Source organism: Sordaria macrospora, chromosome 3 (assembly GCF_033870435.1).
Source record: "Sordaria macrospora chromosome 3, complete sequence".
Lineage (NCBI taxonomy): Eukaryota > Fungi > Ascomycota > Sordariomycetes > Sordariales > Sordariaceae > Sordaria > Sordaria macrospora.
The window spans coordinates 5,232,308-5,260,264 of NC_089373.1; the positions used below are offsets into that span (position 1 = coordinate 5,232,308).

General features: G+C 52.7%; 5 protein-coding genes across 5 annotated transcripts; 2 read left to right on the forward strand and 3 right to left on the reverse strand.

Annotated features, from left to right (window-relative positions):
- Nucleotides 1-1,063: 1,063 nt before the first annotated feature.
- Nucleotides 1,064-2,803, reverse strand: SMAC4_09042 (uncharacterized protein; the record flags this gene model as incomplete). The annotated part of the gene is made up of 1 exon (XM_003348958.1): nt 1,064-2,803. The coding sequence occupies one exon, from the start codon at nt 2,801-2,803 to the stop codon at nt 1,064-1,066; it is 1,740 nt and encodes a 579-aa protein (XP_003349006.1).
- Nucleotides 2,804-3,469: 666 nt separating this feature from the next.
- On the forward strand, nt 3,470-5,581 carry SMAC4_09043 (uncharacterized protein). The gene is made up of 2 exons (XM_003348959.3): nt 3,470-4,363; nt 4,434-5,581. Exons 1-2 carry the CDS (start codon nt 3,764-3,766, stop codon nt 5,166-5,168), a joined length of 1,335 nt encoding a protein of 444 aa, XP_003349007.3. The 5' UTR covers nt 3,470-3,763; the 3' UTR covers nt 5,169-5,581.
- Nucleotides 5,582-5,881: 300 nt separating this feature from the next.
- On the forward strand, nt 5,882-7,515 carry SMAC4_12937 (uncharacterized protein). Its single transcript, XM_066091171.1, has 2 exons — nt 5,882-6,333; nt 6,503-7,515. Exons 1-2 carry the CDS (start codon nt 5,921-5,923, stop codon nt 7,290-7,292), a joined length of 1,203 nt encoding a protein of 400 aa, XP_065946637.1. The 5' UTR covers nt 5,882-5,920; the 3' UTR covers nt 7,293-7,515.
- A 5,322-nt stretch (nt 7,516-12,837) lies between these two features.
- SMAC4_09044 (uncharacterized protein) lies at nt 12,838-17,533 on the reverse strand (the record flags this gene model as incomplete). The annotated part of the gene is made up of 2 exons (XM_066090884.1): nt 12,838-15,645; nt 15,734-17,533. 2 exons carry the CDS (start codon nt 17,531-17,533, stop codon nt 12,838-12,840), a joined length of 4,608 nt encoding a protein of 1,535 aa, XP_065946638.1.
- A 3,166-nt stretch (nt 17,534-20,699) lies between these two features.
- Nucleotides 20,700-27,643, reverse strand: SMAC4_09045 (uncharacterized protein). Its single transcript, XM_003348961.2, has 3 exons — nt 23,662-27,643; nt 21,660-23,573; nt 20,700-21,550 (listed from the first exon to the last, which is right to left on the reverse strand). The coding sequence occupies exons 1-3, from the start codon at nt 24,982-24,984 to the stop codon at nt 21,488-21,490; spliced, it is 3,300 nt and encodes a 1,099-aa protein (XP_003349009.2). The 5' UTR covers nt 24,985-27,643; the 3' UTR covers nt 20,700-21,487.
- Nucleotides 27,644-27,957: the final 314 nt, after the last annotated feature.

Genomic DNA, 27,957 nt, shown 5'->3' on the forward strand with positions numbered 1-27,957 from the left:
CCAGGCACCTGAGACAAACAGACACCCTATCTTGAACCAAAAATCTCGGGCTCAGCAGAGTTGGGAACACGATGATTCGCTCGCTTGAAACAGAGTTAGAGTTCTGAGAGGGGTGCGAGGGGTGGACAAACATCAGATGTTACTATCGCCACCTCCACTCTTTGTTGTTGATGTTGCAACTGTCTCGAGGTTGCTGGTTTCAGTTCCGTTCGGCCGTGACGAGCGTCACAGCTCGTATGAGGGAAGTGAGGTCTCCTTGCCGCGGATGGGCCCCGCCGGAGACAGACGAGCTGGGCGAGCGGATCAGTACGCGAGTTCGCCAGGAGCACCACTCGGAACGAGGCGAACGGCAAGGCTGATGTTGATCCGGGGATCACCAGGAGAGAGCTGCGATGTGAGCTCCTCGGTCAGTCCAAACAGTGTCACAGTGGGGAACTCTTATCTCTTATCTCGAGCTGAAGCTCTCAGGTGCTCTGTTCACGACACCAAGTGTTGGGCTCATGACGATGTGAAAAGCAAACATGATTACAGCCGCAATGCCCTTTGATTGAGTCATGATGGCATTGACCAACAGACCAACTAGCCGCGCGAGTCACTACAGCTAAGGGTAACGTAGGACTTGCAACTTGAGTGCGGCGCTTGAAGCACGATGCTTCCATCACGAATGCCGACTCAAGCCGCGATGAGGACCTTGATGGTGAGGCTGATCGAGGTGGAGCATTCAAGGGCAGACGAGGAACTCTTATCGTGACCGAAGCTCTTATCGCAAGCCATGTCTCTCAGGCGTCTCAGCTCGTCTGTCCGAAACACCAAGACCTGGCCTCATGAGGGCGCCTGATTGTTGAAGATTATCGCTCAACATGGTTGACAAAAAGTCAAATATACCCGATGACACCTCTGAGTGGTCATTGACTTCCCTTCTGATGGATGGCGGCCACCTGGTTGTCTTCACCGAGTCTTGACGACGTCCTCACCTCTAGGCATCATCACGATCACATAGGAAATTTGAGGATATCACCGCATTCTCCAGTATCTGCCATAACATCAAACCACATTCACTAACTCAACCACAAGCAGGCTCATCATCCCCACCACCCATCGCATCCGTCTTCACATCCTGAGTCCTCCCTCCACCATAAATGCCCCCATCCAAAATGACAGCCTCATTATCATCCCTATCATCCTGCACCCTCCTCCACCTTGTACTCTTATCCCTCCTCCCTTCCAGTTGTTCCACCCCCTTTTCTTTCGAATCAGCCGGTTCATAAACAGGTTTAATCATGCCTCCCAACAACGGATTCTTGCTAAACGCACCACCACCGCTCGTCCTCTGCGTTGGCGCAACGTGGTGAACACTCGGCTGATTGTTTTCCTCAGGATCGGACTCGGGGGTAGCAGGTCTCTGCACCGTCGTCACCTTCCTGAGAACCTTCTTCCCGACAAGATCAATGCTAACAACCTGCTGCCTCTTTTCGTACTCCGGTCGGGCATTCCACTCCATTTCTCTCATCAGCTTCTGCTGCTTCTTGAGTGCTAACGCCCGTTCCTCGGGAGAAGCCCACATGCTACCTCCCATGGCGCTGACATCGAAATCCGCCGCTTCGTCCCGCACTGTTGTTCTTTGCGCGTTTTCCGCTTGGAAATTCAACAGCTTATCTCGCTGCTCGATGGCTTTTTGTTTCGCTGATTGCGCTTGCTGCTGAGCCTGTATCTTGGCAGCAGCCTCCTGCAACGTAGGCGCATCCTCGTATTCATCACCGTATCCCCTCGGTCGGGCAAATGGTTTGGGCACAGCTCCGACGTCAGCCTTCCGGTTGGCTGCGCGGTCGGCGGCCATCTTTTCGCGGCCACGCTCGGTTTTGAGTTCTTTGATCATTTGCTGGATTTCGGCGGGGGAGAGTAAGGGGTGGTTGCAGAAAGTGCAGGGCCCTAGACCTTCTTTTACGCAGATTACTTTGCCGCAGTTTAGACAGTTTGGAGCGGCGGCCAAGAGGGGATGGCGCGCTGCGACGCAGTTGCAGCGGCGAGAGGCGATGCCGGAGGCTGTGTTGGAGGTGTGGGTTGGGTTGGTGGTTATTTCGAGTTGGCGGATCGCGTCGTCGAGGTCCGAGAGCGCGGTGGAGGCGCCGTGCATGGGGGTACCGCCTGCTATGGAAATCTTCGTGGCAGCGTTTTTGCCATTGCTCGGGCCGGGTGTCGAGGTTCGAGAAACGGGGTTGGATTTGGGCTTTGGCTTGCCTAGGTCAGAGACCAGTGTGCCGTGGGCAGATGGTGGTGCTTTTTGTGTAGGCTGAGCAGGTTGCGCGGTAGGTTTTGACGGTGGTGGCGGCTTGCTGGGCCCTCCTGCTTGTTCGTTCGATGGTGTTGCCGGCTTTGACTTGGAGGCCGAGATGTATTCGAGATCGGCATCCTTCTTGTTGTAGGCCTTCGTCCCTGGCGCAAGGGCAAAGTTCGTGACTTGTCGAGAAGGTTGGGCTTGTAGTGGTGCCTTCTTTTTCTGGGGTTTGCGTTGAGTCTTCGGGACTCGGTCGATGTCTGAATTCGGAGCCGAGTTCTGTGCTGAGCTTGGTGCTGATGGTGTTCGGGCAGCAGAGGACAGGGCGGGCGCTTTTGGAGGCGCTTTGGGATCGGCACGACGAGAGTTAAAGGTCGAGATGAAATCGATGACAGCGGGAGAGTCACCGAGGAGGTTTGTGAAATGGTCAATAGCTTCTGTCTTGGAAAGCGTCGAGGCGTAGTCTAAGACCTGCTTGAGGTCTTCGTCCGGCAGAGGGAGAAGCCGGGAAAGCTGTTGTTGCGACATCGGTTCTGGCGTGTGTGTTTGTGTTTGGTCGGCGGCGAAACGGACGATTTGGAGGAGGTATCGTAGGTGATCGATTGTGCAAAGTGTCAACAGCTTGCCGTTCACAATGTCGCCGTATTTTGTCGTTGTACGATATCGAAGGTAAACATTGGAATTAGTGAATCTTCGCCGACGGCGAGGCCAAGTTGGGAAAGCGGCGATAACGTAATCGTCGGCATGGTGGGGCTTACGACATCTCCAATTGTAAGCGCCACAGGTACATCTTCTGTGGCTGACATTTGGAGAAAGTTAGGCTTGACACAGTTCCGCTTTCAGGGCAGACACGGTCCCACTCGGCCCCGTTGCTCCCCCGCAATGATCTCCGTTTGTCGGTGCTCGATCCCGGACCTTTCTTTCCCCGCATCATCATCTTTTTCCAATTCCAACACCTTTTCTGTCTTTGCGACTGAACAACAAATCGCAAAGAATGACGCGCTACAACCGAAAATCACTCTTCTCTGCGCGCATTAGGAGATCAGCATAAAGACGGCATTCCTGGTTCCGGGACGGCAGCATATCATCCCATTTGCTTTATCCTCCGATTTACCCACCAGAGAACCAGACATGGAGATCATCACCAAAACACGGGGAGCTATCCTCTAGGAATCCCCGGTGCAATAAGTTCGATGCGACAAGAAGGGCCAGTCCACGTCAAGGAATCCGTCTCGGGTAGAATTCAGAGCAGCAGGACACTATGGCAGCACTTCGCCACCGGCTCTCCATTGCCGGCTGCCGGTGTTCGACGGGATGGTACCGCGCGGAGGGAAACTTGATCGTCTCAGAAGGGCATGATGGGGGCTACGATGGCATATTGTTGGACAGCAAGCTTACGATATAAGTTGACCTCGCCTTTGGCTTCTTCAGCATGTCCCCATTCCTAGGCCAAGACAAGCTCTGTTCTGCGTATCAATCTCGCAGACCATGTCACCAAAGACTCTCTTGTCGGTCTTGTTGGCCACCGCCGTCACAGCCCAACGGGCGGGCAAACTCACCCCGGAAGTCCACCCCAAGCTGCCAACATGGGAGTGCACTGTCGCGGGTGGCTGTATCCAGAAAGACACCTCCCTGGTCCTCGACTCCGACTATAGATGGGTACACACAGATGACTACATCAACTGCAAGATCAACGGTCTTAACCCAGCCGTATGTCCCGACGCCGCGACATGTGCTTCCAACTGTAACCTAGAGGGCGTCGACTATGCTGGGTCCGGTATCCATGCCAACGGCAGCGAACTTACTCTCAACCTCTTCGTCAACCGGACCGACGGGACTACCAGTCTCGTCTCCCCGCGAGTCTACCTCCTTGCTAACGAGACCACCTACGACATGTTCTCGCTGCTGGACAAGGAGTTTACCTTTGACGTGGATGTCAGCAAGCTCCCCTGTGGTACCAATGGCGCTCTTTATTTCAGCGAGATGCTCGCAAATGGAGGTAAGAGCTCGTTGAACCCTGCTGGCGCCAGCTACGGCACGGGCTACTGTGATGCCCAGTGCCCTACTCCAGCATTCATCAACGGCGAGGTATGCATCTTTCTTCCTTTCCGGTGATGTCCTCACCATTTCCCAGATGACACGTGCTAACCGCCTCCAGGCCAACCTCGAAAACTACGGCTCCTGCTGCAACGAAATGGACATCTGGGAAGCCAACTCCCGCGCCACCGCATTTACTCCTCACCCCTGCAACGTCACCGCGCTCTACAAGTGCTCCGGCGCTCTCTGCGGTCGTACCGACAAGTACCAATCCGTCTGCGACAAAGACGGCTGCGACTACAACCCTTACCGCCTCGGTCACCACCCCTATTACGGTCGCGGCGAGGGCAACAAGGTCGATACGACCCGCCCTTTCACCGTCGTCACCCAGTTCTTCAGCAACACCACCAGCACTGGGGAGAAGGAATTATCTGCTATCAAGCGCCTTTACCTACAAGATGACAAACTGATCACCACTTCCACCATTGCCGTCCCTGGCTACGATTCGGCAAGCGATACCATCACCGACGAGTTTTGCGCCAAGAACAAGCAGGTCTTTGGGGGCGTCAACGCTTTTGCCAACCAGGGCGGGCTGCGACAAATGGGTGAAGCACTGGATCGGGGCATGGTTTTGGTGTTTAGTGTGTGGCATGATGCCGGGAGTGCGATGAAGTTATTGGATGGCACGTTCCCCGTCGGTGCTGATCCGGAGACGCAACTCGGAACAGGGAGGGGGCCGTGTTTGCCGGAGGAGGGTCATGCGGATGATATCCAGAAGGATGCGAGCTGGACGGAGGTGAAGTTTAGTAATGTGAAGAGTGGGGAGATTGGGTCGACGTTCAAGGCTTCAGCCTAGGGGACTCAAAATTGAAGGCAGCGAGTTTGCCTGGGGCATCTTTGCTTGTTCGAAACCTGTCTATGGTCCTTATCAGAGGACCATGAATGTCTCTAGATGTTCATTCCCCTTCCTCCAAGTGAAGAGCAAGCCACTGTATCAGTTTAGGACTTGACTGCTGCTCGATAAGCCCAATGTTTCAGTGGCGCCAGAATCAAGCCCAAAGGGAACAGGATCATTGATGTCGCAATGTAGGGCTGAACGAATTAATCTGACTTGAACCCGAGATTATTTCGATCTTGAAGCTCAGAAACTTACAAAGACGAACCTCGGTTCATCCGTCCCCGATCGTTGGAGACTCGAGATCGGAGAGAATGCCGAGACCCCACGGTCCCCACGAGTCTCCACGGCGCACCCGCATCCGCCAAATTTTGCCGGTTCGGGGTTAACAAACCCCATAAAACCCGGGGAGAATGACGCCAGATAGCGCCAGACTAACCCCGCATCGCACTACCTGTCGCCGATGTCGCCGGAGCGTCTTTCGTCTTGAAGATTGGGGATTGGTAATCTTTTTCCATCCTCTTTTCTCGAGGTCTCAACTTTTCTATTTTCATCCATCAACAACTTCCCGTCTGAAGACGAAGACATAGAAATATCCATTCCGTCTCAGATTCAACATCATCCGTCACCCGGTCAAGAACAACACGGACATCAACATCAACATCAACATCAACACCGACATCAACACCGACAACCGCAGCACCCACGTCAACATGACACTCATCAAACTCCCCTCCCTTGCTGAAGAAATCAACAACAACCCAACCCTCAAAAACCACAAACTCATCATTCTCACCCCCTGGGCTCCCCCACCCGGCTTCCTCGCCTCTCTCCAGCAGCATTTCCCCGACTTGGTGATCGAATACCACCAATCCGAATGGACCCAGCCGCAACCCGGATCACCCGAGAACCCTCCTCCTCCTCCTTTTCCCGTGGAGGAGTGGAAAGATGTCACCATCCTCTTGACTTTTACTTATCTGCCGCAACCGAAAGATGCGCCCAAACTGCAGTATGTGCAGCTTATTAGTGCTGGGGCGAATCATATTTTGGATCATCCGCTTTTTAGGGATGGTAGGGGGGATGGGAAGGAGGAGGTGCAGTTTTGTACGGCTAATGGGGTTCATGGGTTTGTTTACTTTTCTCCTTTTCTTTTCTTTTTCCGTTCCGATCTTACATCTTAAAGTCACCCTTCCCGCTCATTCCTTCAAAATCCCCCTTTCACCCCACCTACCCGGTTCCGCCTCGTCTCTGCCCATTTGGCATTACCTGACTGACTGACTAACAAGCAACAACAGCCCCCAAATCTCCGAATGGCTCATCCTCACTTACCTCTCCTTCAACCACCGGCTCCCGCACTACCTCTCCCTGCAGAAACAAGCCCACTGGTCCCGCGGACACTTCGACTCCATCGAGGACGCCACCGCCAAAACTGTCGGCATATTGGGCTACGGCGCAATCGGCCGCCAAACTGCTCGTCTGGCAGTAGCAATGGGCATGCGCGTGCACGCATACACCCTACACCCTCGCCCGACCCCCGAATCCCGCAAAGATCGAGGCTGGGCACCACAGGGGATGGGTGATCCCGACGGCATCTTCCCCAGTAAATGGTTCAGCGGCGCCGCAAAGGAGGATTTACACACCTTCCTTGCGTCAGGACTAGATCTGCTGGTTGTTTCCACCCCCCTGACGCCGGGAACGAAACATCTCTTGGGGAAAGAAGAGTTCGAGATCCTGTACAAGGCATCTCCCCCCACGATATTCGTCGACGAGACGGGTAAGACCGAAACCCGCGGCAGGACATTCGTGTCCAATATTGCGAGAGGGCCGGTGATTAACACCGATCATTTGATTGATGCCTTGGAAACGGGGAAGATTAGAGGCGCGGCGCTGGATGTTACCGACCCCGAGCCACTGCCAGATGGTCATAAGCTTTGGAGCACAAGGAACGTTATACTGACGCCGCATGTTAGTGGAGCGAGTACGAGGTATAATGAGCGCGTGCTTGCGATATTGGAGGAGAATCTGGGGAGGTTGGGGAGGGGGGCGGGGTTGGTTAATAAGGTTAGTAGGCGGGAGGGGTATTGATGGGTCGGCTGAGGAAGAGGGAGAGATGGAGATGGCGCTTGGAGGATGAGGATGAGGATGAGGATGGGGAAAAGCCTGAGCGCAAGACAGGAGGAAGAGCCGCGGCGGGTAGATGGATCTTTCTTTGCGAGCGAACTTTGGACACGATAGCATACGTAACGATTGTGGAAGCGATGTTGTTATAGTAGACTTTTCCCGACAGGATTGAATACAACCATGGACAAATGTTGATCATGAGTGGCCGGTAGCTCTCTAACCGGTGCATCGATGTCTTTATGTGATCCAAGATGTCGGAATTCAGAAGCGAGGACAAGGTGACTTTGGGTTCCACTTGGCAAGTTGAGGACAAGTGGAAAGATGACCGGAGCATGCGACTAAGGTAGTCTCGGAAGTTGCGATCCACTCACTACCCGCATAAGGCCGTTGGGCGGAGGTTTCACATCGGCAAAGAGGAGAGAGAGGTCGGCTGTGCTCCTTTTCCTTTTATTCAATCTTTCTTTCTTTTGCCAGGAGCAACTGAGCGGTCAACAACTATGCCAGAACAGTAGATAATATGAACTGTCCGCATGGAATGACAACTTCCACCCACAATCCCGTCTTCAACTGCAGTGAACGGAGGAGCTCACTGTGCGCTGGTTCATCCCAGATGATGAGGTGGTCCACAACTCAAACAACTACACTGAAGTAACCAGAAAACTCTCCATCCAAGGAACTCGCCTTTCATCGAGCCGTTGTTTTGACCAACGGAAACACCCAAGAACAGCCTGCTACCAGCGGCACCCCCGGCCCAGAGCGGGAGTGCATCATTCTGTGCTGCTGAGAGTAGGTAGCTTCAGCTGGGATATCTCGGGCTCGGCCACTCTGTCTCTGCGGAGATCACTGGTCGCTCTCACGGGCAGGAACGGATGGGGTTAGATTCAGCTGTGCTGGTCTTGGAGGAATCAGCCGAACAGGTACCTACAGGTAGGTAGCAAATAATTGGGGGGACGATTAGTAAGCCCATTGTAACTCATGATTATTGTCATTCTTTCACAACGTGGCGGTGGTGGTACCCTACTTCTGCTACTCTATTTCCATCTCCATGACGCAGCAATCCTACATGTTGGACCTTGACTACCGTAACGGGTCATTGCTGAACTTCAGTTTGTGATTCTAGAGGTTACCACCAGGTTATCATCCATCACCATCATCACTCAGTGTCCGACATGCGAGGTTAGATAAGGTAGGTACCATCCATCCTGACTGTCAAACCCCGTCTGTCCCCCTCTGTTTTCTTAGCGGACGGACGCCTAACTCAAACCGCTGTGCTTTGACAAAAACCCACGTGTCGTACCCAACCTTCGTAAGGTATCCAACCTTGTCTTCTTGTCCCTTTTCGCTGTCCGATCCACGACCATGGTGGCCCCATCCTCCATATACCACGGCCGTCCGCATGACAATGTCTGGCCGTCTTTTCAACATCCCTCTTCCCCTTTTAGGTATCAAGGCGTCGCCGTCGGAAGAGCAGCCCCCTCGCACACTTCAGACCAAGTGGTACTGGGAGTCGCAGCAAAAACAGTAGCACTGATATGCTGATTTGGACATCCAACTGCCCAGCCCTTCGTCACGGACACATACATGCACCCGTTGCAGTTGACGGGCTTAAATAGGGTGGTGGTTGACGGCCAGGAGGTCAGGGTGCCGTCCCAGTCTGTCGGGGGACAGACACGCTGGCTGGCCGTACTGGTCAAGGTGGTAGTGCATGGCTGGAGGGAGACGACGGGGAACGCGTTGCCCGGGAGGGTGCCGCTGGGTTCTAAGGAGGGGGCTTGGGTCTCAATCGGGAGGTCCCCGAAGTCGATGGATTCGGAGTAGGACACAGTTATGGGACTCCATTCGGGAATGTCGGGTGGGGTTAGGTCGATTTGGCGGGGGTTGTTGATGACTGAGGACAGGGCGGGAGAGAACATGGTGGAGAGGAGGAGGAAGTGACGGAGGATCGTCATGGTGTTGAGATTGGGAAGGGTGGTTAACATCTTGACGTTGAGTTTTGTGGTGGTGTTGTTTTTTCCTCCGTTGTGTTTTTGGCTGCCAGGTGGATTGCTGACTGATGAGAGTACAGGATCGAATCTTCTGAAGGGCGCCGGATTGTTCAAGTACTCATCCACCACCCAACGTCTAATCCCAACTCAGCGAGGTCTGCAGTTTGCATCCAACACAGTGACAAAAGGCGTCACCGGCACGAGCCTCAACGTCGCCCTAGTGTTGATAGCGCTGTGATGACAGCCCCAGAACTTGCACAAGTTTTGAGGACCAAAACCTCCAATTGGAGCGTCGCATTCGTTTATGCGATGTTTCTCGGTGGCGGTGAGTTAATTCCAGTTTTCGAGTCCTTTCTCGTACTTCTTGTTATATCTGTCCATTTTGCTCACTCAATAGCGTGGTGTCTACGTTGGTGATATATGTGGAGGAAAGACCGCAAATGTGTAAGGAGGACAGTCCGTCGTCGTACGGCCTTTGGTTGGTCAATGGTCCATAGTCCCATGGAAACATGGCTACTGGGATGCTACCGGAGTGCGGGACACTGCATAAAGAGCCCCAGAGCTGAAGGTGCAGACCGTCTTGTACCGGACGCTCGGCCGTCGCTGATCCGGGTTTTCTCGACAAGTCAAGCTTTCTGGCTTCTCGCTCAATCTCGGGTGACATGTCTTGGTTTCTGGTGGAAATAAGGTCAGCGGAAGCTAACCAGGCTTTTGTGGTCGTTCTAGTGCAACGTGGATGCAATTTTTGGAAACATTCTGGTTTGTGAAAGACTGGTTGACAAGGTGATATAGCACCGTTACGTTCCGCGGTCGACTTGAACGGATCTGGATCGTCAAAGATGGCGATACCGGTACCGAATGGTGGCATACCAGAGAGAATCACTGATGTCTGGGGCAACAAGACAAAATCAGTGGTGGAATGGAGCATGGAACAAAAAAAGGTATGTGATGGGCCTTCCAGTGTACCACAGGGCCACAGACCGGGTAAATGTGGCGGACTACGGCGTTGGTGATTGGGTCAGCAATCGAGTCTCACACAGTCCCAGACACGTTTGTATGGCCACGAGGGCTACTCCATGAGCCGGGGAAGGTTTTGGGGATTTGGAAGACTCGTCCAGGCCATCATCGCTTGGATTTGTATATAGGTGGCTGGCCGCTATCCAAGAACGTGGTCGTTTTCGGTGCCTCTCGTCTCGTTCAGCCGCTTTTGTGGCTTTCGGGTTTGCCGGTTAGGTAGGTGTTTCCATATCTTCGGCTTGTGAGACGGGCACGATGTTTGTCCCAGACGCCGGAGAGGAGGGGAAGTGCAGAATCTCGATCGGCGACCCCTTGAAGAAGAACTTACGTGACGGACACCAAACACCTGGTGGAAGTCAACGATGGCTTTGCGAACAGATGCCTTCGGTCAAGCATAGGTTTCCTTTTAGCTCACATCAATGCACATTAAGTAATATCAAGAGGCTCTCAAGTTCGCCAGTTCAGCCCCCAACCACATTCCGCCAAGTCTTGGGATTGGAAGGGATCTCAAAAAGTTCGGAACCACGAATGCGGTTGGGTGTAACGCCACGCCACCTATAAATAGGTCGACTACCTGGCCTGCTGCATGGTACCAGACTGGAACCCTGGAAAGGGCACTAATGCGTGCACTACATTGCATATGTAACTGTCTTTTAGCGGACAACAAAGCTCGGTCAGGAACACTGATACCGTGACTCCGGGACCTGTCCAGCTGGTGATAGTAAGCAAGCTGCGGTTGGGATTGAGGTTGGGAAAGCTGGGATTGGGAAGCTTCAGGGGCGAGAGGAAAGAGAGGGGAGAGACGGGTTGAACGATATTGGAGGTGTTGGAAGTGAGTACGGATAAGAATGTACATGGGGGGAGTATTTGGGGAGGAGCTGGGAGGCGGCTAAGCTCAGCTTCAAGGGAATCTGGATATGGATCCCGTCATGTTACCTTTTTGTTCGGAGTCCGGTCCGATGTGCTCCTTTTTTCATGGAGGCCAATGAGGTTTCCGTTGGGAATTGGGTGTGGATTCTTCTTGTTCATGTCAAGGTGACTGTTGGACTGTATCACTCAAACGAACAACGGGGAGCTCGGGGAGGAATGGGAGGAAGGGGAGGAATGAGAGGAAGGGGAGGAAGGGGAGGAAGGGGAGGAAGGGGAGGAAGGGGAGGAAGGGGAGGAAGGGGAGGAAGGGGAGGAAGGGGAGCCAAGGCAGCTTACAGCGTGCACTAACAGAGGGGACCTCGATCGCATGCAACTCCCATCGCATTCCTCATTTTGGGTCATCAGCATCATCTTGAGACGGCCCGTACAATCTTCAAAATCCACATTGTATGAAGGAAAGTAATGACATGTCGCAGAACCGGCTGCTTTGTTGGTGAAAGCCAGGAGTGTCGGTCACCGTCTCAAGTAGACGTGATGCGAGCCCTCGAGCACTGGCAGTTGCAGTTGCAGTGGACCGTGCTCGCAGTAGGATTGTCAAATGACAACTGTCCTCGTAGCATCGCCCATCGCTACTATAAGGCTGCTTTAAGAATGTCTCATTGAACATATGTACAGCTGTGAAACTCATACAGTTTTCATTTTGGCGAAAACTTTAATACGGTGCTCAAAGTGCCCATTTCCTGCCATGAGTTGAAGTGGTAAGAAGGCCCCTAGCGCTATCGGATTGTTAGGGTATCACGGGTGCAATCAACTCATATCGCCGACGACCAACAATCTGGGAGGAGATGAGCCACTACTGTTCAAGATGGCGGTTCCAAAACATCATCCGCTCTTCATGCCGGCAGCCTCTGCTTGTCTATTTCCTCGCCATGTTGCGAGTTCGCCGCCAAATCCTTGTCTGCCAGATGACAGATGCTCGATGCCCCCGCGACTACGACGATAATCACAGCCTCATATTACACCCATCAAGACTCGAAGTATCCGAAAATGGAAATTGAGAGCAGTTTAGATGTTCAATTCCTAGACCATGGTCCCTGTTTGGTTGGCATCAAGAACTACATGCGGTACCTCGAGCATATTCGGAACGAGGCCATCAAATCATCGCTCATGAGCATCACAAACGGAAAAGTTTGACGAAAGCTTTTACATTTGTCTACCTCAAGGGATACTGTATCACTAGCTCACATACCAGAAACAGCGCCCCTATTTGCAAGACAACACATGGGTCTGGTAAGTGACCCGACAGCAGACGAAGCTGTACGAGGTAAAAGCCTCCGTCTTTTTTTCCCTCTTCACTAATCTTCTGTTGTTCTGTGTATCCCTCATTTTTCCTCCCGTTCGTTGCTTCGATCCTCGTCCATTGACACTTTTTCTCTTCCCGTTCCCCCTCAACGCTCTGAGAAAAGGAAACCTGATTGCAAAGACTCCGTCACGTTTCTCAAGTGTTTGCCGTTTCTTTTTCCGTTATTCCTCGTCCTTTTTTGACAATCGGTTCCTTCTTCACACATTTTCACCCTTCCACCTACCCCTTCCTATCACACACTTTCCATGTGTGTTGTTGTCTAACTCACGTCCGTCTAATACCCCCTATCATCAGGATACTCCGTATCCCCACTCCCCTGCTTCAAACACCACACCCGTCCCAACCCATCCGGCTTATCCTCCCGACAGCCAGAGTCCATGGCATCCGGTCTCTTCTTGAAGTAATGCCAAAACTTCTTGTCCTTCTCACTCGCATCCGCCTTCTCCTCCCAGGGGTACGCCGTCTCCCCGCCTCCAGGCGCAAGACACCACACATGGCCCTCGTTATCGGGACTATTCTCCCTGCACCCGGCATCCATCGCGTCCGGTCTCTTCTTGAAGTAATGCCAGAACTTCTTGCTGTGCTCCTCCGCCACCTTCTTCGCCCGCGCCGCTTCCTCGGTCTCCTTCTTCATCGCCTCCCGCCGTCCCTTGTACGGGTTGAACGGCGAGTTCTGGTCCGACACGTAGTACAGGTCCGGAGGCGTCTTGAACTCCCACCAGTCGTATTTGGCGTCCATTATCTTGGGCTTGGCTTCTTCGAGCGTCAGGTGGAGCTCGTTGATGCCTGGCATCACCATCTCTTCGCGGTGCGGCCCGTTGTAGTCGGGGGCGACGTCGCGGGGGTTGTGGACGGGGTGGACGAGGTGGCGGAAGCGGGAGGGGATGATGACGGCGGTGTCGTCGTGAGAAGGAGAAGATGATGGGGGGGCAACGGGAGTGTTACCAATGGTGAGAGTTGAAGTTGCCGTGGCAGTTTCAGTTGCGATTATATCTGAGACAGTCACAATGGCAGTGACAGTGGCATCGGCAGTGTGGGCGGTGTCGTCGTTAGAAGAAGAAGATGGGGGAGCAACAGGTGTGGGAGTAACGGTGACAGTTACAGTTGCAGTCGCGATTGTGTTTGAGACAATCAAAGTGACAGTGGCATCGTCGGCGTCAGCGTCGATGTCAGCGTCGATGTCAGCGTCAGTGGCAGTGGCAGAGTCGGGAGAAGAAGGGGTGGTGGTCTTCAAGCTAGGATGGGGAGTCCACGGCTTGACGGTCTTGAGGGCAGACCTCTTGACTGCATCCTCTTTCTCCTTCTTTCCCTCTACCGTCTCCTTCCTCTCCGTCTCCTTCTCCTTTTTCTTCTTCTCCGTCTCCTTCTTCTCCCCATTCTTCTCCGTCTCCTTCTTCTCCCCCTTCTTCTCTTCATCCCCCTTCTTCTTCTCTTCATCCCCCTTCTTCTTCTCTCCCTTCTTCTTCTCTCCCTTCTTCTTCTCTCCCTTCTTCTCTTCATCCCCCTTCTTCTTATGATCTCCATGGGCATGATGCTGATCAACACCGCCCCCTCCAATATGTCCCAGCCACGACAGCCACTTCAAAACCCTAATCATCGCTTGGTCCCACCACCAATTATGATGCAAAGCAGTGGCTTTGTGATCACCGTCACCGTCACCATCACCATCGCCATCAGCATGCTGAATCTCCTGCTCATGCTCCTGCTTCGGTTCAGTTTCAGAAACAGTGACAGAGACAGAGCCGTGGGAATGGCCCGGATGCCCGCCAGAGCTGGCGTTAGGAGTTCCATTGGCGTTATCCCCGTGGTGCCCGGGCTTGCCGCAATCGGCATCGTTGGCGCACTGTACACCCTCAACACCCTCGTCAGCACGAGGGATAAGACGAGTCCTAAAGTCGTTAAGGTTGGCATGCTCGACGCCATTGGCCCAGTCGAGGTGGGTGACGCCCACTGAGCCGGGAACGGCGGAACGACGATGGTGAAAACCTCCGTTGCCCTTCATGTTGATGGGCTTTGGTCTGCCGTTTTCTGTGTTCTGGTTCTTGGTGTCTTTGTTCTCGTCCTCCTTGTCATTTGGGTCCATGTGGTCCTTGCCCTCGCCATGGGCCCAGACAGGATCATGGCTATGGGGAGGAGCGTGAGGGTGCTTAGAGGTTGTTGTGGGGTTGGTGGCGGCAGGGTGGCTCGCGGCGGCAGGAGGAGCAGCGGCAGGAGTATGAGCAGCAGCGGTATGAGCAGCAGTATGAGCAGCAGTATGAGCAGCAGCTGGTGCTTGGTTGTGGTCCTCATGGCCCTCATGGCTCTCGTTTCCGTTCACAGCGTGAGTGGCGTGAGTTGGGACGGGAGGACGGACTTGGATCTGACCGTCGGGAATCTGGGATACGTGGTTGGGGTTGCCAGCAGCAGCTTGGCTCTGGTGGCCTCCCTTCTGGCTCTCCGCGTGAGAGATGGACTGAATAGGAGCAGCCTGCTTGTGGCCCTCATGACTTTGGCTCACAGCGTGCCCCTGAGTAGGAGTAGGAGTAGGAATAGGAACAGCAATGGCCGAGCCAGAAGCAGGAGCAGAAGCGGTATGAGCAATAGCAGCAGAAGCTTGTGCCTGGTTGTGGCCTTCCTTCTGGCCCTCATGGCTCTCGTTCACAGCGTGAGTGGCGTGAGTTGGGGCGGGAGGGCGGATTTGGACTTGACCGTCGGGAATCTGTGATACGTGGTTGGGGTTGCCAGCAGCAGCTTGGCTCTGGTGGCCTCCCTTCTGGCTCTCCGCGTGAGAGATGGACTGAATAGGAGCAGCCTGCTTGTGGCCCTCATGACTTTGGCTCACAGGCTGCTTATGAGGAGGAGCAGCAGCGGCCGAGCCAGAAGCGCGTGCCGTTTCCTTGGCAGGAGGATGTCCCTGAGGGGTAGTCTCGGGACGAGCGGGACTTCCGGTAGCAACACTCGCAGCATGAGTAGGTTCCGCGCGACGAGCAAAACGAAGCTTTCCGCCGTAGGGGTAGATGGTTTCCCAATCGTTCTCTTCCATGTCGTTTTCTTCACGGCGGCGGTTGCGATACTTGTAGTGGTCGCCGAAGGGGTAGTATGTCTGTTTTGGTGTGTTGTTAGCGGCATATCCATTGACAACCCCAAATCAAAAGCAGAAGCCAAGAAAAAGGGAAATGGTATGTACTCACCCTTCCATCAGACATATGAATAGTTCCCACAATCTTATTCAACCCTTTCGTCCCGTAATCCACTCCCAGGTTCATCTCACCAGGCGTAGGAGTCTCATGAGGACCGGTGTATGGCGGTTGCGGCTTGGCCCAGTCACGCTTTGACTTTTCGTTCTCGTCGTGCTCCTCGTCGTGCTTGTCATCGTGCTCCTCGTCGTGCTTGTCGTCGTGCTCCTCGTCGTGCTTGTTGTCATGCTCCTCGTCGTGCTTGTCGTCGTGCTCCTCGTCACGCTCCTCGTCGTGCTTGTCGTCGTGCTCCTCGTCGTGCTCCTTGTCGTGCTTGTCATCGTGCTCCTCGTCGTGCTTGTCGTCGTGCTCCTCGTCGTGCTCCTCGTCGTGCTTGTCGTCATGCTCCTCGTCGTGCTTGTCGTCGTGCTCCTCGTCATGCTCCTCGTCATGCTCCTCGTCATGCTTGTCATCATGCTCGCCGTCATGCTTGTCGTCACCGTCCCTGTCATCATCCTCCTTATCCTCCTCGTCCTCCCAATGATGGAAGCCCTCACCCTTCTTCCCGAAACCCAAAACAAACTCTTCAATGGCTTTCACAAGCGGCGACTTTGCCTGACGCATAGCCTCAAGATCGGGACGGTGGTAGTGGAACTCCTTTTCCTCTTCCTTGTCCTTCTTGTCGTCACCGTCAGTCCTCTTCTCGCTCCCCTTCGACTTCTCCTCAGCCTTCTCCTCGGGGGTGCGGGGTTTGAGTTCGTGGTCTTGGTGTTGATTGTGGTTGGAGTCTTGGTCATGGTGGTCGTGGTTGTGATATTGCTCGTGGCCGACTTCTGATGAGGGGCCAGAAGGGCTACCGGGAGTAGTCTCAAAGGCGTGTTGGTTAGACTTGTCCTTGCGGTTGATAGCAGCACGCCGAGCAACCCTGCTCCTCAACACCTTGCTCTTCTCGGCATCATCGACATGGCCATCAACATCAATCCACGTCGGCACCGCCGTCCCGCTCAGTTGCGGAGAAACAATCCCGCCGGTGACATGATACACCGCAGCCGTCTCGGTAGGCTTCATGTCTCTCTTCTTGTCATCACCCACCAAAAGCCCAAGTGGGACCACATCTCGTAGCTCCTCCTCCAAGGTATCTCCAAGACCATCCAGTTGCGGCTGCGAGGTAGAGATGGAAGTAGGTGTAGCTGTAGCCGTAGCCGTAGCCGTAGGTCCAGAAGTCTCACCAGCCCCGACAGCACCAGCACCAGCACCACCAGCACCAGCAGCGCCAGCAGCGCCAGCAGCACGAGCAGCACGAGCAGCCAAAAGACTATCGTTGATAGCAGAATAAGTAACGAACGAAATCGAAAAAGCAATCAGAAACAGGAGAAAAATTCTTGCCAAGGAACCGGTCAGTGTGATGCAGCGGCGGGACGGTCTGCTGTGGGGATTCTTCTTGCTGGCCGCCTCCTCGTCCTCCCCCCTCGGGAGCGAACCAGCCCCCTGGCCTAGGCCCTGGGGGAGAGGGATGTCTGGGACTGGGTATTGGTATCGTCGAAAGGCCCAGGTTGTAGGAGGGCGGCGAATTGGGGAGGATTTGGGGGTTGGGGGTGTAGGGATGTTGGAGCAGGAGCTGGAGCAGGAGCTGGAGCAGGAGCTGGAGCAGGAGCTGGAGCAGGAGCTGGAGCAGGAGTCGGAGCTGCAGCAAGAGTTGGAGAAGGAGCAGGAGGTGAACGTGGACGTGGAGGGGTTGGGGTTGTAAGGTGGTGGTGATGGAGGGTTTTGATTTGGTTGCATTTCATGCAATTCGATATAGGCGTTGGGAGCCATGGTTGGTTCCCTTTGTGAGTTGTGATGATGATCGTCGATGGGCTTTGGTGTGATGGGAAGTGTGGTTGGTGATGGATGATGGATGATGGATGGAAGAAGGAAGGAGAGGATAAGGAACTCCAAATCTGGGAAGAGGAGGTACTTATATAAGACCCGAAGAGAAGAGCAGGAGGATTACAAAAGGACCCAGAAAGCGGGGGAGAGTGGCGGGCCTTTTCATCTTCTGCTTCTTCTGCTTCCTCGGATGTCTTTTCTTTTCCCTGCTGCTACCATGTACAGGGCACCAACTTGCACACTTGCTCATGCAATGGCAACGAGCGGGCATTTCTTGGGGAGGTTCCAGTGCAGATTTCCGGAATATCCTGGGGGAAGAAGACGTAGGCGTGAACGTGACTGATGCCCTTTGATGTAAGTTGTGCCATGGTACCTAGGAGATGCAGAGATGTGCGTGGTGTTCGTAAGCCTCAACTTGAAAATGACTGGTTCTATTGAGACATATGTGTCTGTCCATGGCGGGCTTTTTGTCAACGCAGGTACGTTCATGTCTGGGGTGTTCGTAAGCCTTGCTATTGACTGGTTTTGTGACTGGATTTCTCAACGCAGCAAGATATGCCCATGTCCGTGGTACTTGTATCCATGCTCGTAACTTGGTTTCTATGCGAGTGTATGTGAGATAGGCAAGATCACAATGACTTTCACGGTGGCAACAGATACACTCAAGGTAGATGAACTGCCTTACATACGACAAGGCAACGCTGACTCCCTCAAGCTTTGGACTTGGAAGAGGCAATATATATTTTTCGCCTTGCTGGCGTGCATACATCCCGCACCTGCATCTGCATACCTGCATACCTACATGCCTGGTCTGCTACCGCAGCCTCAAAGAAAACCCAGTAACGTGGTCACTTCACATGGGCATGGAATATACAGCAACTGGGGCCACTGTGCTTTGAACTTGGAAGCAGCATCAGAGATAGCGCCTCGAGTTCAGTTGCAGGTTGCAAGTTGCACCTCGGCTCAACATCCTCGACAACCTCGAGTTGAGTTGGGTTGAATTGAGTCAAGTCGAGCTGCGTGAGTTGGCTTATCTTCGAAGCTGCTTGAGCGGTTGAGCCTTGAACAGTTGAACGAGGTAGAACCACCTGGCAGCTTGGCATGCCTTGTTTCTCTCTTTTTCCCTTTTTTTTTTTTTTTTTTTTTTTTGGTGGCTTTCTTTCCGCTGGCGTACATCGTATTGCGTCACATACCTACCTTCACCTACAGATATCTGCATCGACATGTTCATGCATACCTCCTACAGCTCCCACATCCTCGGAACCTACCCAAGTCCCAAGTCCCAACAACTGACTGACACGAACTTGAACAGCCACTTGAAGATTTCAAGATTTCAAAATTCAAGATTTTAAGTCCTCACTGGAAATGAGGTCACGGGTGGGGTGGAAAATACAGATACGGAAACAGAAACAGAAATAGAAAGAACCTGGCCTGGCCCGGATCTGCGGACCGTCAATCACCTCGTGTCGGGTTGGGCTCTATGGTCAGTGGGTGGTCGAAAAGAAAAACGCCCAACGTTTTTTTTTTGCCTGCAAATTACACCAAGATCTCAGAAAACCACTCCTCAGTTTCTCAGTCAAAACACTTGCAGATTAGATGCAACTTGGAAAACCCCAAGAAACCGTCATGAGCTTCAAATGAATCAAGGGATGATAATTTTGAGTTAGAAGTGGGTGAGAAAATGGGGTGTAAAGTAAAACCGACAGAGATGTCAATTCGGTTATAGTGGACTTATAGCGCATTGTAGTGGGTAACAGTTCCAACATTTTTTTAACAAGGCTTTTGGTACTTTGTATCTCAGGCCCCTTTTGAGGTTACTTTATCAGATTACTTTGAGCAATATCTTCATATAAAAATCTCTGTACGATAATTTTGGTTGATGTTTTGCAATAACGCGGTGTATTTGGTAGAAGCCCAGTTAGAGAGTGTGAGTTTTGGCGTGAAAACGGTAAATGGTACTTTTTTTTCTTTTTCTTTGGTCACCCACTGTAGATTACGCATTCGAATTCGAGTTCAAGTTCAAGTTTGAGTTCGAGGCTTCGAGCGGAGGACGCGAATCACGCGAACCATGCAATCACATTGAGTAATTAGTTATTCCAAAAGGTTTCCGATTCACGCAAAGTCGATGAATGAAGCCTGCCTGTCAAGACAAAAGCTGTTGAGATGAAAACTGGCAAGAGAAAGACTGTTAAGACGAAGACCGTCAAGACGAAGACTGTCTGTCAAGACGAAGTCTATCAAAACGTTAATTATCAATACGAAGACTGTCTGTCAACCCAACCCCGTCTCAACTATCAAGTCTCAAACTGTCAAGCCAGTCAAGTCTCAACTCTCAAATCTCAAGTCTTTAGAAGCCCGTCAACTGTCCCCTGTCAACTGTCAACTGCCAGGCCAGACCGCCACGTCACCTCACGGACAGGAAGGAACCTTCCTTTTTAATACACCCTTAGAGGTACCTTTAGTTAATAATAATAATAACAACCCCAGAAGCAGACAGAACACTTTTGTAGTCTAGTCTATGGAGGACCAGCAGCGACAGCAACTCCGTGTCTGACAATCTGACAGTCTGACAGTCTCACTTGAATTGACTCGACTCGACTCGACTGGTCCTGATTACCTAAGTAAGTAAGGTACCTTACCTCTAGGGTATCCTTTTCTTTTCTTTCAAAGCCACAGAGACTTTACCTTATTGGTGTGGTGGTGCTGTACCCCTTTTCGCTTGTAGCGGTCATATTTATAATTTGCAAGTAATTTGTAAGGAGCCGACACTGACAGACAGACAGACAGTTCGAACTTTTGCACGCAACCCAACCTGAAAGGTACCTAGGTAAGGTACCTACGAAGATTGTCCATGCCGGCCGGTGTTGTGTGTGATGTGAAGAGAGGCGAGAACTGAGAACAGGCAAAGCGGCTCTATATGTAGTCGTAGCTCGGCAGCCATACTTCTAGAACTCAAAAAAGTCAAAAATGGCCATGTGCAGTAAGTATTACCAGTTACCACGGCCCTCAGTGGCTCACTCAGTCACAGTTGAGCAAAAGTCAGGAGGCAATTCGCAACCTGAGGACCACCGGTAGTTCCCACGCGTCGAAGTTTTCTCGAACGGATAACCTTCATTTCTTTTATTTCGTTGTTCCAGGGTAAATCTCATGCGTCCACAGCTAACGACCACCTCTATTCATGTGACATGCCTCTGCAACCACCGAGGTCCTCATTGGTCCCCAAAGTCTATGAATACCCTAAGAAGAAATACCCTAAGAAGAAATACCCTAAGAAGAAATACCCTAAGAAGATATATCCTAAACGCCGTCTGTCAATGCATTTAGTTTCCCCATGCATCCTAGCAACTAACCACCTGGTGATAATCAGGGCTGAGCGTCAAATCATACAAGGAATAATCGACAGCAGCCACCCATATAAGGCTACTTAACGACCGAACTCACAAACAACGGCCCGTCCTGTATTCCCTTTTGCCTACGGGTATTCACACACTCGCCTAACCAGCATTTGCCTCGTTACTCAACTCTTCTGACCACACTCATTTCTCTGAACACCATGATTCTTCACCATGTTGTGCTTTCACCATCACATCGGTATTCTCTACTTCCTACCCCACGAACGGCGTTTATATCCTTTGAAGAATAATTCACACTGGCCCGGTTTGTGCCGGACATTTGAAACCGCTTCCAACACTCTACACGCCCCCAATTCGTTTCGTTCAGCACCCAACATGATATCATATAATGAGGGTCCTATGGTAGACCCCGATCAACGTAATCTGGGCGCGTATTTGAGGACTGTCGGACTGCTTGACCGGAATGCTTTCTCAACCGCCTCTTAAAGCTGCGAGGCCAAACTTCCACCACCGAACGGTACAGCAACCTCCATGTTGTCTAGTCCATCTACTCTTGAACGAATAGACCTTCGTATTTTCTTAGATCGAAGACAGATCTGAAGTGCATGACCTGGATGAAGAACCAATAAGCAACCAACGTCGACAGCGGGACATAGCGGTCAACGACAAGGGCGGACGGGGGTAAATGGACATTGGGGCGCAAAAGAAAAAGGACTTACCGGATGACCTCCCCTCTCTGCCCCCATCTCTAACCCCAAGCTTCTTTCATTAGCGACCCTGGTCGCCAACGCAGCAGTATCGCCATCGTGTTGAACCCTCGTCAGGACCTCAACAACCCTCTTCAAATCATTTACAATGCGTTTCGTTACTTGTACTTCCAGTTCTTGCACTTCTTCCTCCGAGTTTCTCTCTACCTGAGACATCGAACTCCCATTCTGCTGCTGCTGCAATTGCGTCTCCAACCTCCTCCGCAAACCTATCAGCGCTTCCAGAGCCGCCGAGAAAAGCAAGTGCATCCAAACATTGCTCCCCGTATCCACGTTCGCAGTTTGGATTCTGCCAAAAGTCCAGTCGACGGCATAACGAATTAGGTCTAGTACGTCCCGTCTTGCTGCTTCTTCTGCTAACGCGTCCTGTTCTACCCGGCTTTTGTTGCTTGCTGAGGCTGTGGAGTTTGAATCCGAACCAGCTGAGCCCGTTGACGATGCCCGGTGGTCAAGGTGCCCATGGCGATTGATCGAAGGCAGCGGCGCATGTTGGTGACCACGTCGGACTTGTCGTTGCTGCCACTCCTCCTCCAACTCCCGCTTTTTCTGCATCAGCAGAGTCAAAATAGCCACCATAGCCGTTGCGTGGTAGGAGATTCCGCTTCCGCGGCTCAGCAGACTGGTGAAGTCGTCCATGTTTTGGTGTTGCGCCGCCCCTCCGCCAGAGCTCCTTCCTGCTTCTCTTGCGTTGCCCAAACCTGAAACAACATCCCTCCAGATTGAAATTGCTGCTCCGACACAATCTTTCCTCCCTTCTGGTATTTCCACGTCGGAGGGTTTTACCAGAGCCAAGTTCAAACCCAAAAAGAAGCGATTAATCAACATCTCCGCCATCTTTAGCTGGAAAATCGAGATCCGATCTGGCAAGATGCCGGCGCGGTCATAGCCGGTTTGAAGCGTGCGCTTTAGTTCATACAGTTTATCCTTCAGTTCAACGTTGAGGAATGCTGTCGTTCGTTCGGATTCGACTACCGGGACCTTTGATTTGGAGCAGTTGAGCAGCGTGGCGACGTGTTGAGCAATAGTTAACCGCACAGGGAACGAGCGGTGTAATGCAAGGAGGACGGTCGTTTGCGTGAATGTTTTCGATGGACGAGGAACCGGGTTCGGGAGGGCAAGCTGCTCGTCGTCATAGTTCGCCGGTGGGCTAGTATCGAAGTCGTTGATGGAAATACCCGGTGGAAGGCCGGTATCCAAGCTCGATTGGACAACCATTTCCAAGACGGTGGCCCATAATCGTCGACGCAGTTCGGCTTGGTAGATGGGCATTGACGCGTGGGGATCCAGGTTAAGACCTAGACACAATGCTTTTCGCAAGAGAGAACCAGCCGAGATGTAGGTTAGTTCACCCGCACCTCCGCCAAATCCACAAACCTCTTTGGCGAGGTGTAAAAGACACATGGTCTGCAAACAGGCCAGCTCCGTCGACGGGAATTGGGAAAGCCATGACTGCCCTTCCTGGATCCATCTCTCCTGACACGTCCGCAATAAACCACCAACATCCTCAAATACCGCCCCGATAGCCATGCAAAGCTGGAGCTGGATAACGAAGGCTCTTTGGGATTGCTTGTCAAGCTGGCCATCAAAGTATTCTCTGAACCGCTTCCAAAAGTCGGGCACGTCCAGGATGCGGTAGACGCTCTCGAAAGTGCGGAAATAGGCTTCGGTTAGGCGTTGGGCGTCTTGGCGGTAGGACATGGGGAGGGCGCCGCCGAGGTCGCCGACGTCAAGGGGGGCGAGGATTCGGGATTGCGATTCCTCGAGTTTTCGGACAAGGTGGGTGCATGTTCTAAGGTTGAACCAGGCCGTGTTTTGGTCGTCCTTTCTTCCGAAGGCTTTGTAGCTGGCCCGGCTAACTAGTGGAAACTAGAGTATCAAGCGATATATATCAGTCTGGAAAGTCATTGTGGTAAAGCAGAAGCACGTGCTAGAGGAGGGCTGGAGAGGCGCTCACAAGTTGGTTGACGTGCCAGCCAGTCTTGGGCGCGCCAGTCTGAGAGCCAGGTCCAATTTCTGGCAACGGTCTTGTTCCTGGTGATAGTAGTTGTGGCTGCTGCTGCTCCACGCGTTGATGTTTCTCCACGAGCTTCTGTCGCAACATGAGGTTCTCCCTCCTAAGTGCCTCGTTCTCCGACATTCCCACTTCAGTTTGAGAAAGAGGACCACCCGAGTGTTGGGGATGAGAAATCGGACTCAAAGCCGCCGATGGTCCAGGTTCGGTCGTAGAGGCCGGCACCTGGGGACTAGTTGACCTGCCGCGATACGCGCCCGCATAAACAGACGCCGGGTAGTCGCGCTCGCGATACCGTGCATCGTGACCATTTCGTGCGCCGGTCAAGAAAGCCCCCCCTTCCTCGTTCACCATGCCATCTGGCGTACCTCTGCCGTTCTGGGGCACAGCTGAATAGGTAGGCTCCCGTTCTGGCGAAGCCTCTCTCGATTCTATCTGCGTCGCTTTGCAAGACCAGGACTTCTCCTTGGGTAATCTCGACTGGTCGTACTCGCATCTGCCTCTATGAAACTTGTACTTGACGCAACTTTCGCACGGTCTCCCTTGGTCGCATTTGATCTTGCGCGCCCTGCATGCTGTGCATGAGACAGCGGGGCGATTACGCCGTTTTGTCTGTTTATTCGGGTCTTTCTGTTCTTGCTGGGGCCCTTTTTGCCGGGCGGAGGATGGAACAGTGGTGGATGACAGGATCGGGATGCTGGGCGCCGGCGAGGGTGCGTTGGAGATGGGGATGTAGGGGTTGCTGTAATTGTTCAGTAAGGCCGCTGGACCGGGGAGCGTGGGTGGTTGTTGTTGATGTTGTTGATTGAGAGCAGCAAAAGCTGGCCTAGTGGGCGACGGCGTATGTGCTGATGACGACGACGGGCGGTAGGGGCTTTGACGTGTCGGTGTTAGTCGGGATATCGGGGCCGGTTGCCATGGTGTTGATTGTTGATGTGGTGGTTGTTGATGCTGATGCGGATACTGGTTTTGGTAGTTGAAAGATGGAATAGGCGGGAGTTGTGGCGGCGGAGGTGTTGCTGAAGAGGCGTGGAATGCAGTGCCCCTGGCGGTTATAGGGTGTGCTGCTGTTAAGGAATGTCCGGGCGGTGTTAACGAACGGTTGAAGCTGTTGGGTGCCGGGGCCGGCGGCGGCGCTGACACGGCGGGTATTGGCGGCAACGGCATCAAGGTAGTAATTGAGGGCAATGGACCCTGCTGTGACGCCGGTAGTGCCGGTGCCGGTGCCGGTGATGTGGATCCGATTCCATCCATCGGGTCGGCCATTTTGAGTCCGGGTCTGTCAGTTGTTGAACTTGTTTGTCATATCCGAATTCCGAACAACAAAACAATTGCCTCTTGTTAACGATTTCCCTCCCACTCAATGGCTGCACTTGTTACCGAGACACACAGACACACGGGCCAGTCCGGTCCCGCTGTCGCCAGTCCCAATGAGCAAATGGCTGCTAGAGGGAGGCCTGGTTGGCTGGATGCCTCTTCAATATGCGCAAACAATCGACTTGGGAAAAAGACAAGGACAACTCTGGAGGACTTTGGTAGTCGAGTCGACCGCACGTCTTGGTTGTTGGCGGGATCTTGTGAATCTTGGATTGAGGGATTGTGTCAATGATCAGCAGCAGCTTCCCACGGTGGAGACTTGCAGTGACCGTCTGCCAGGAACAGACGCACCCGAGATTGGCGACGACTGGGCACTGAATGGCCCTGGATCGATGGATGGATCGATGGATGGATCGATGGACTTGTTGATTGGAACCGGGACTGAGACTGAAACTGGGACTGGGTACGGGACTGGCGAAGACGAGCTAGAGACTGGGTACAGCGTCCCAGTGTAATGACCGAGACTGGACTGGATTGACACGGACTCTAAGAGGGAGAAGTGTGCGACGGCGTCGGATGTCGGATCTCGGAGGAAAGAGAGACGAGACGTAACCTGGGACCGAGAGAAAGGGGAGCGATTTGCAGAAAGATGGCCCTGGGTTCGGATGATGGCGGGATGAGTGAGGTACTATTTGGAAATGGAGTATTGCCTCTTGTCTCAGTAATAACAGGGACATAGGACAGCCGGGGGGGTCGGAGTTAGTAAACAAGTCAACAATGCTTTTAGACGTGCCTTGAGGTTCTCCCCCGGTAAAACAAAAATGGCAGCCCTACGAAAAGACGGATAGCCAAAAAGTCAATTAAAATAAAAGCCGAGAGAAGTTAGTTGTAAGCCTTGTCACAAGTTGGATCGTATGGGACGAGAGAGATGATCAGGAGCAGGGATTATGAAAGCGGGAAAGGATGAAGGGGAAACGAAAAATGGCTCTAATGAATCCTGAAGTACTCAATACCCCCAGTGTACCTACACCAACTTCCACTTTTTCCAGCTATGTACAACTCACACTTGCCAGAGTGTTGTCCCACGCAGCAATCTCCCTTTTCCCAATTACATGGAAATTATGAGGAAAGAACATCCAAAGGCCGTCCATTCCCTCCCTACCTACCTAAATATCATCTCGGTTGGCACTAGATCAGACCATGTAACCGGCGGAACTCTCGACACTGACAGGCTGAAAAGAGGCCACCCGCCGTAAGGTAGAGTGTGAGGTGACTTACACACATTCCCACGTACACTGCAGCAGATGCGACCAAAGCCCGACCAACGGCAGTACAGTAGTGTACTGTATGTACCTAGGTACAGTAGATTGGCGATAACTCCGTTCCGGATATTGGCGGGACGTACCTTTGTACCGTGCAACATAAATACAGCCGATTACAAAGACTGCGATATATCCGTCATGGAGGGCCATCTCCCATCACTCATCAATCCATCCCGTGTCAGACACACACACACATTGGACAACGGGTCGTCGGGGGTGCGCGGGTAGGGACCGAAAACTGTTATGGAATGCGGGGGCTGAAAGCCGACACACGGGCACACCTAAACAGCTAATCACCGACCCTTTTCCCTTTTGAGATGGCCCCGAGGTACAGGAGGTAGGTAGGTAGGTGGTGGAAGCCATCATGTCTCAGTCACCCATGTCCGACGTTGAATCTTATCTTATAAGGAACAGAATGTAAGATCATGTTCTGGCAAGCCTTCCGATTGATGCTTCTTGTTACCGACCGTCGGAGACATTTTATCTGCTCAAGGGAACCGTTGCACACCCGACACGGGCAGCTCAGCTCTTCTCCAACTTGCATCCAAATCTCCCGTCCCCAGTTCCAGTTGCTCTACCCCGACGCACAAAGTAGGGCCAATCTCCAAGGCAGCAGGTACCTGAACACCACATTGGATCGCATCAACAGTGGACCATCCACCACTGCACTCCTTCCAGGTTCAAGTCTACCTATCCGGTAACCGAATGCGATTGCGGAGACTGTGATCTCAGAAATCGGAACTGGAACTGCTGTGGAATTTGAAACGGAATCCTTCGCAACGGAAAGGAGGGAGAGCCTCATTACGTACAAACTCTCTTTTCACAATGAAATCCCAATTGCTCGTCATCCTATTGGCCAAGCGACTTATTTCAACTTTCAACTCTCTAGGTATTTCCGAACCATTCCTGCACGTTGGGTTGTTGCCGTGGTGCGTGGTTCGTTATCTCCGCCATCGCCCGTAGACTGATGAAAGCTATGCCCGTGCCGAGCCACGCCAACCTGTCGTTTAAACCCGCCTGGGAAATCCGCCAGGACCCGTCGTTTCCGATGCGCCCGCCGGGAAATCCACCTACTCAGTCCACCCACAACCCGACTCGCTCCCGACTCCCGAGAATGATAACTGACAACAGTCCGAAAAGGCTGTGCCAAATACGTAATGCTGGGCGGCAGTGACGTGACCTCACCTATTTCTCTTTTTTATTTTTAAACTTGGACTGAATTTCTTTCAATCGGATCGATTCCATTTCTTGTCTCGCTTTCCACTGCAGGCTCCGAATTTCGCACCTCCCTCGCTCTCGACGTTGCGAACTGTCCGGCTCAGGATCATCCTCGCCAGATTGCTCAATCCATCAAGCCATCTATCACTGAACAAGCACAACTGAAGCACGAACAAAGACTCACGCAACCGAAAAAAAAACAAGACGAAAGGTAAAAAACCCACCAGAAAAAATATCGCAGAAAAAAAGCAAAGAAAAGAACAGGGTCCAATTTCCCATCAAGTGTCATCTACCTAGTGTACGTACTGTACTGCAGCGCAATCACTGCAGCGCAATCACTGCATCACTGTAACCACCCTCGTTCCCCCCAATATTTTCCGCA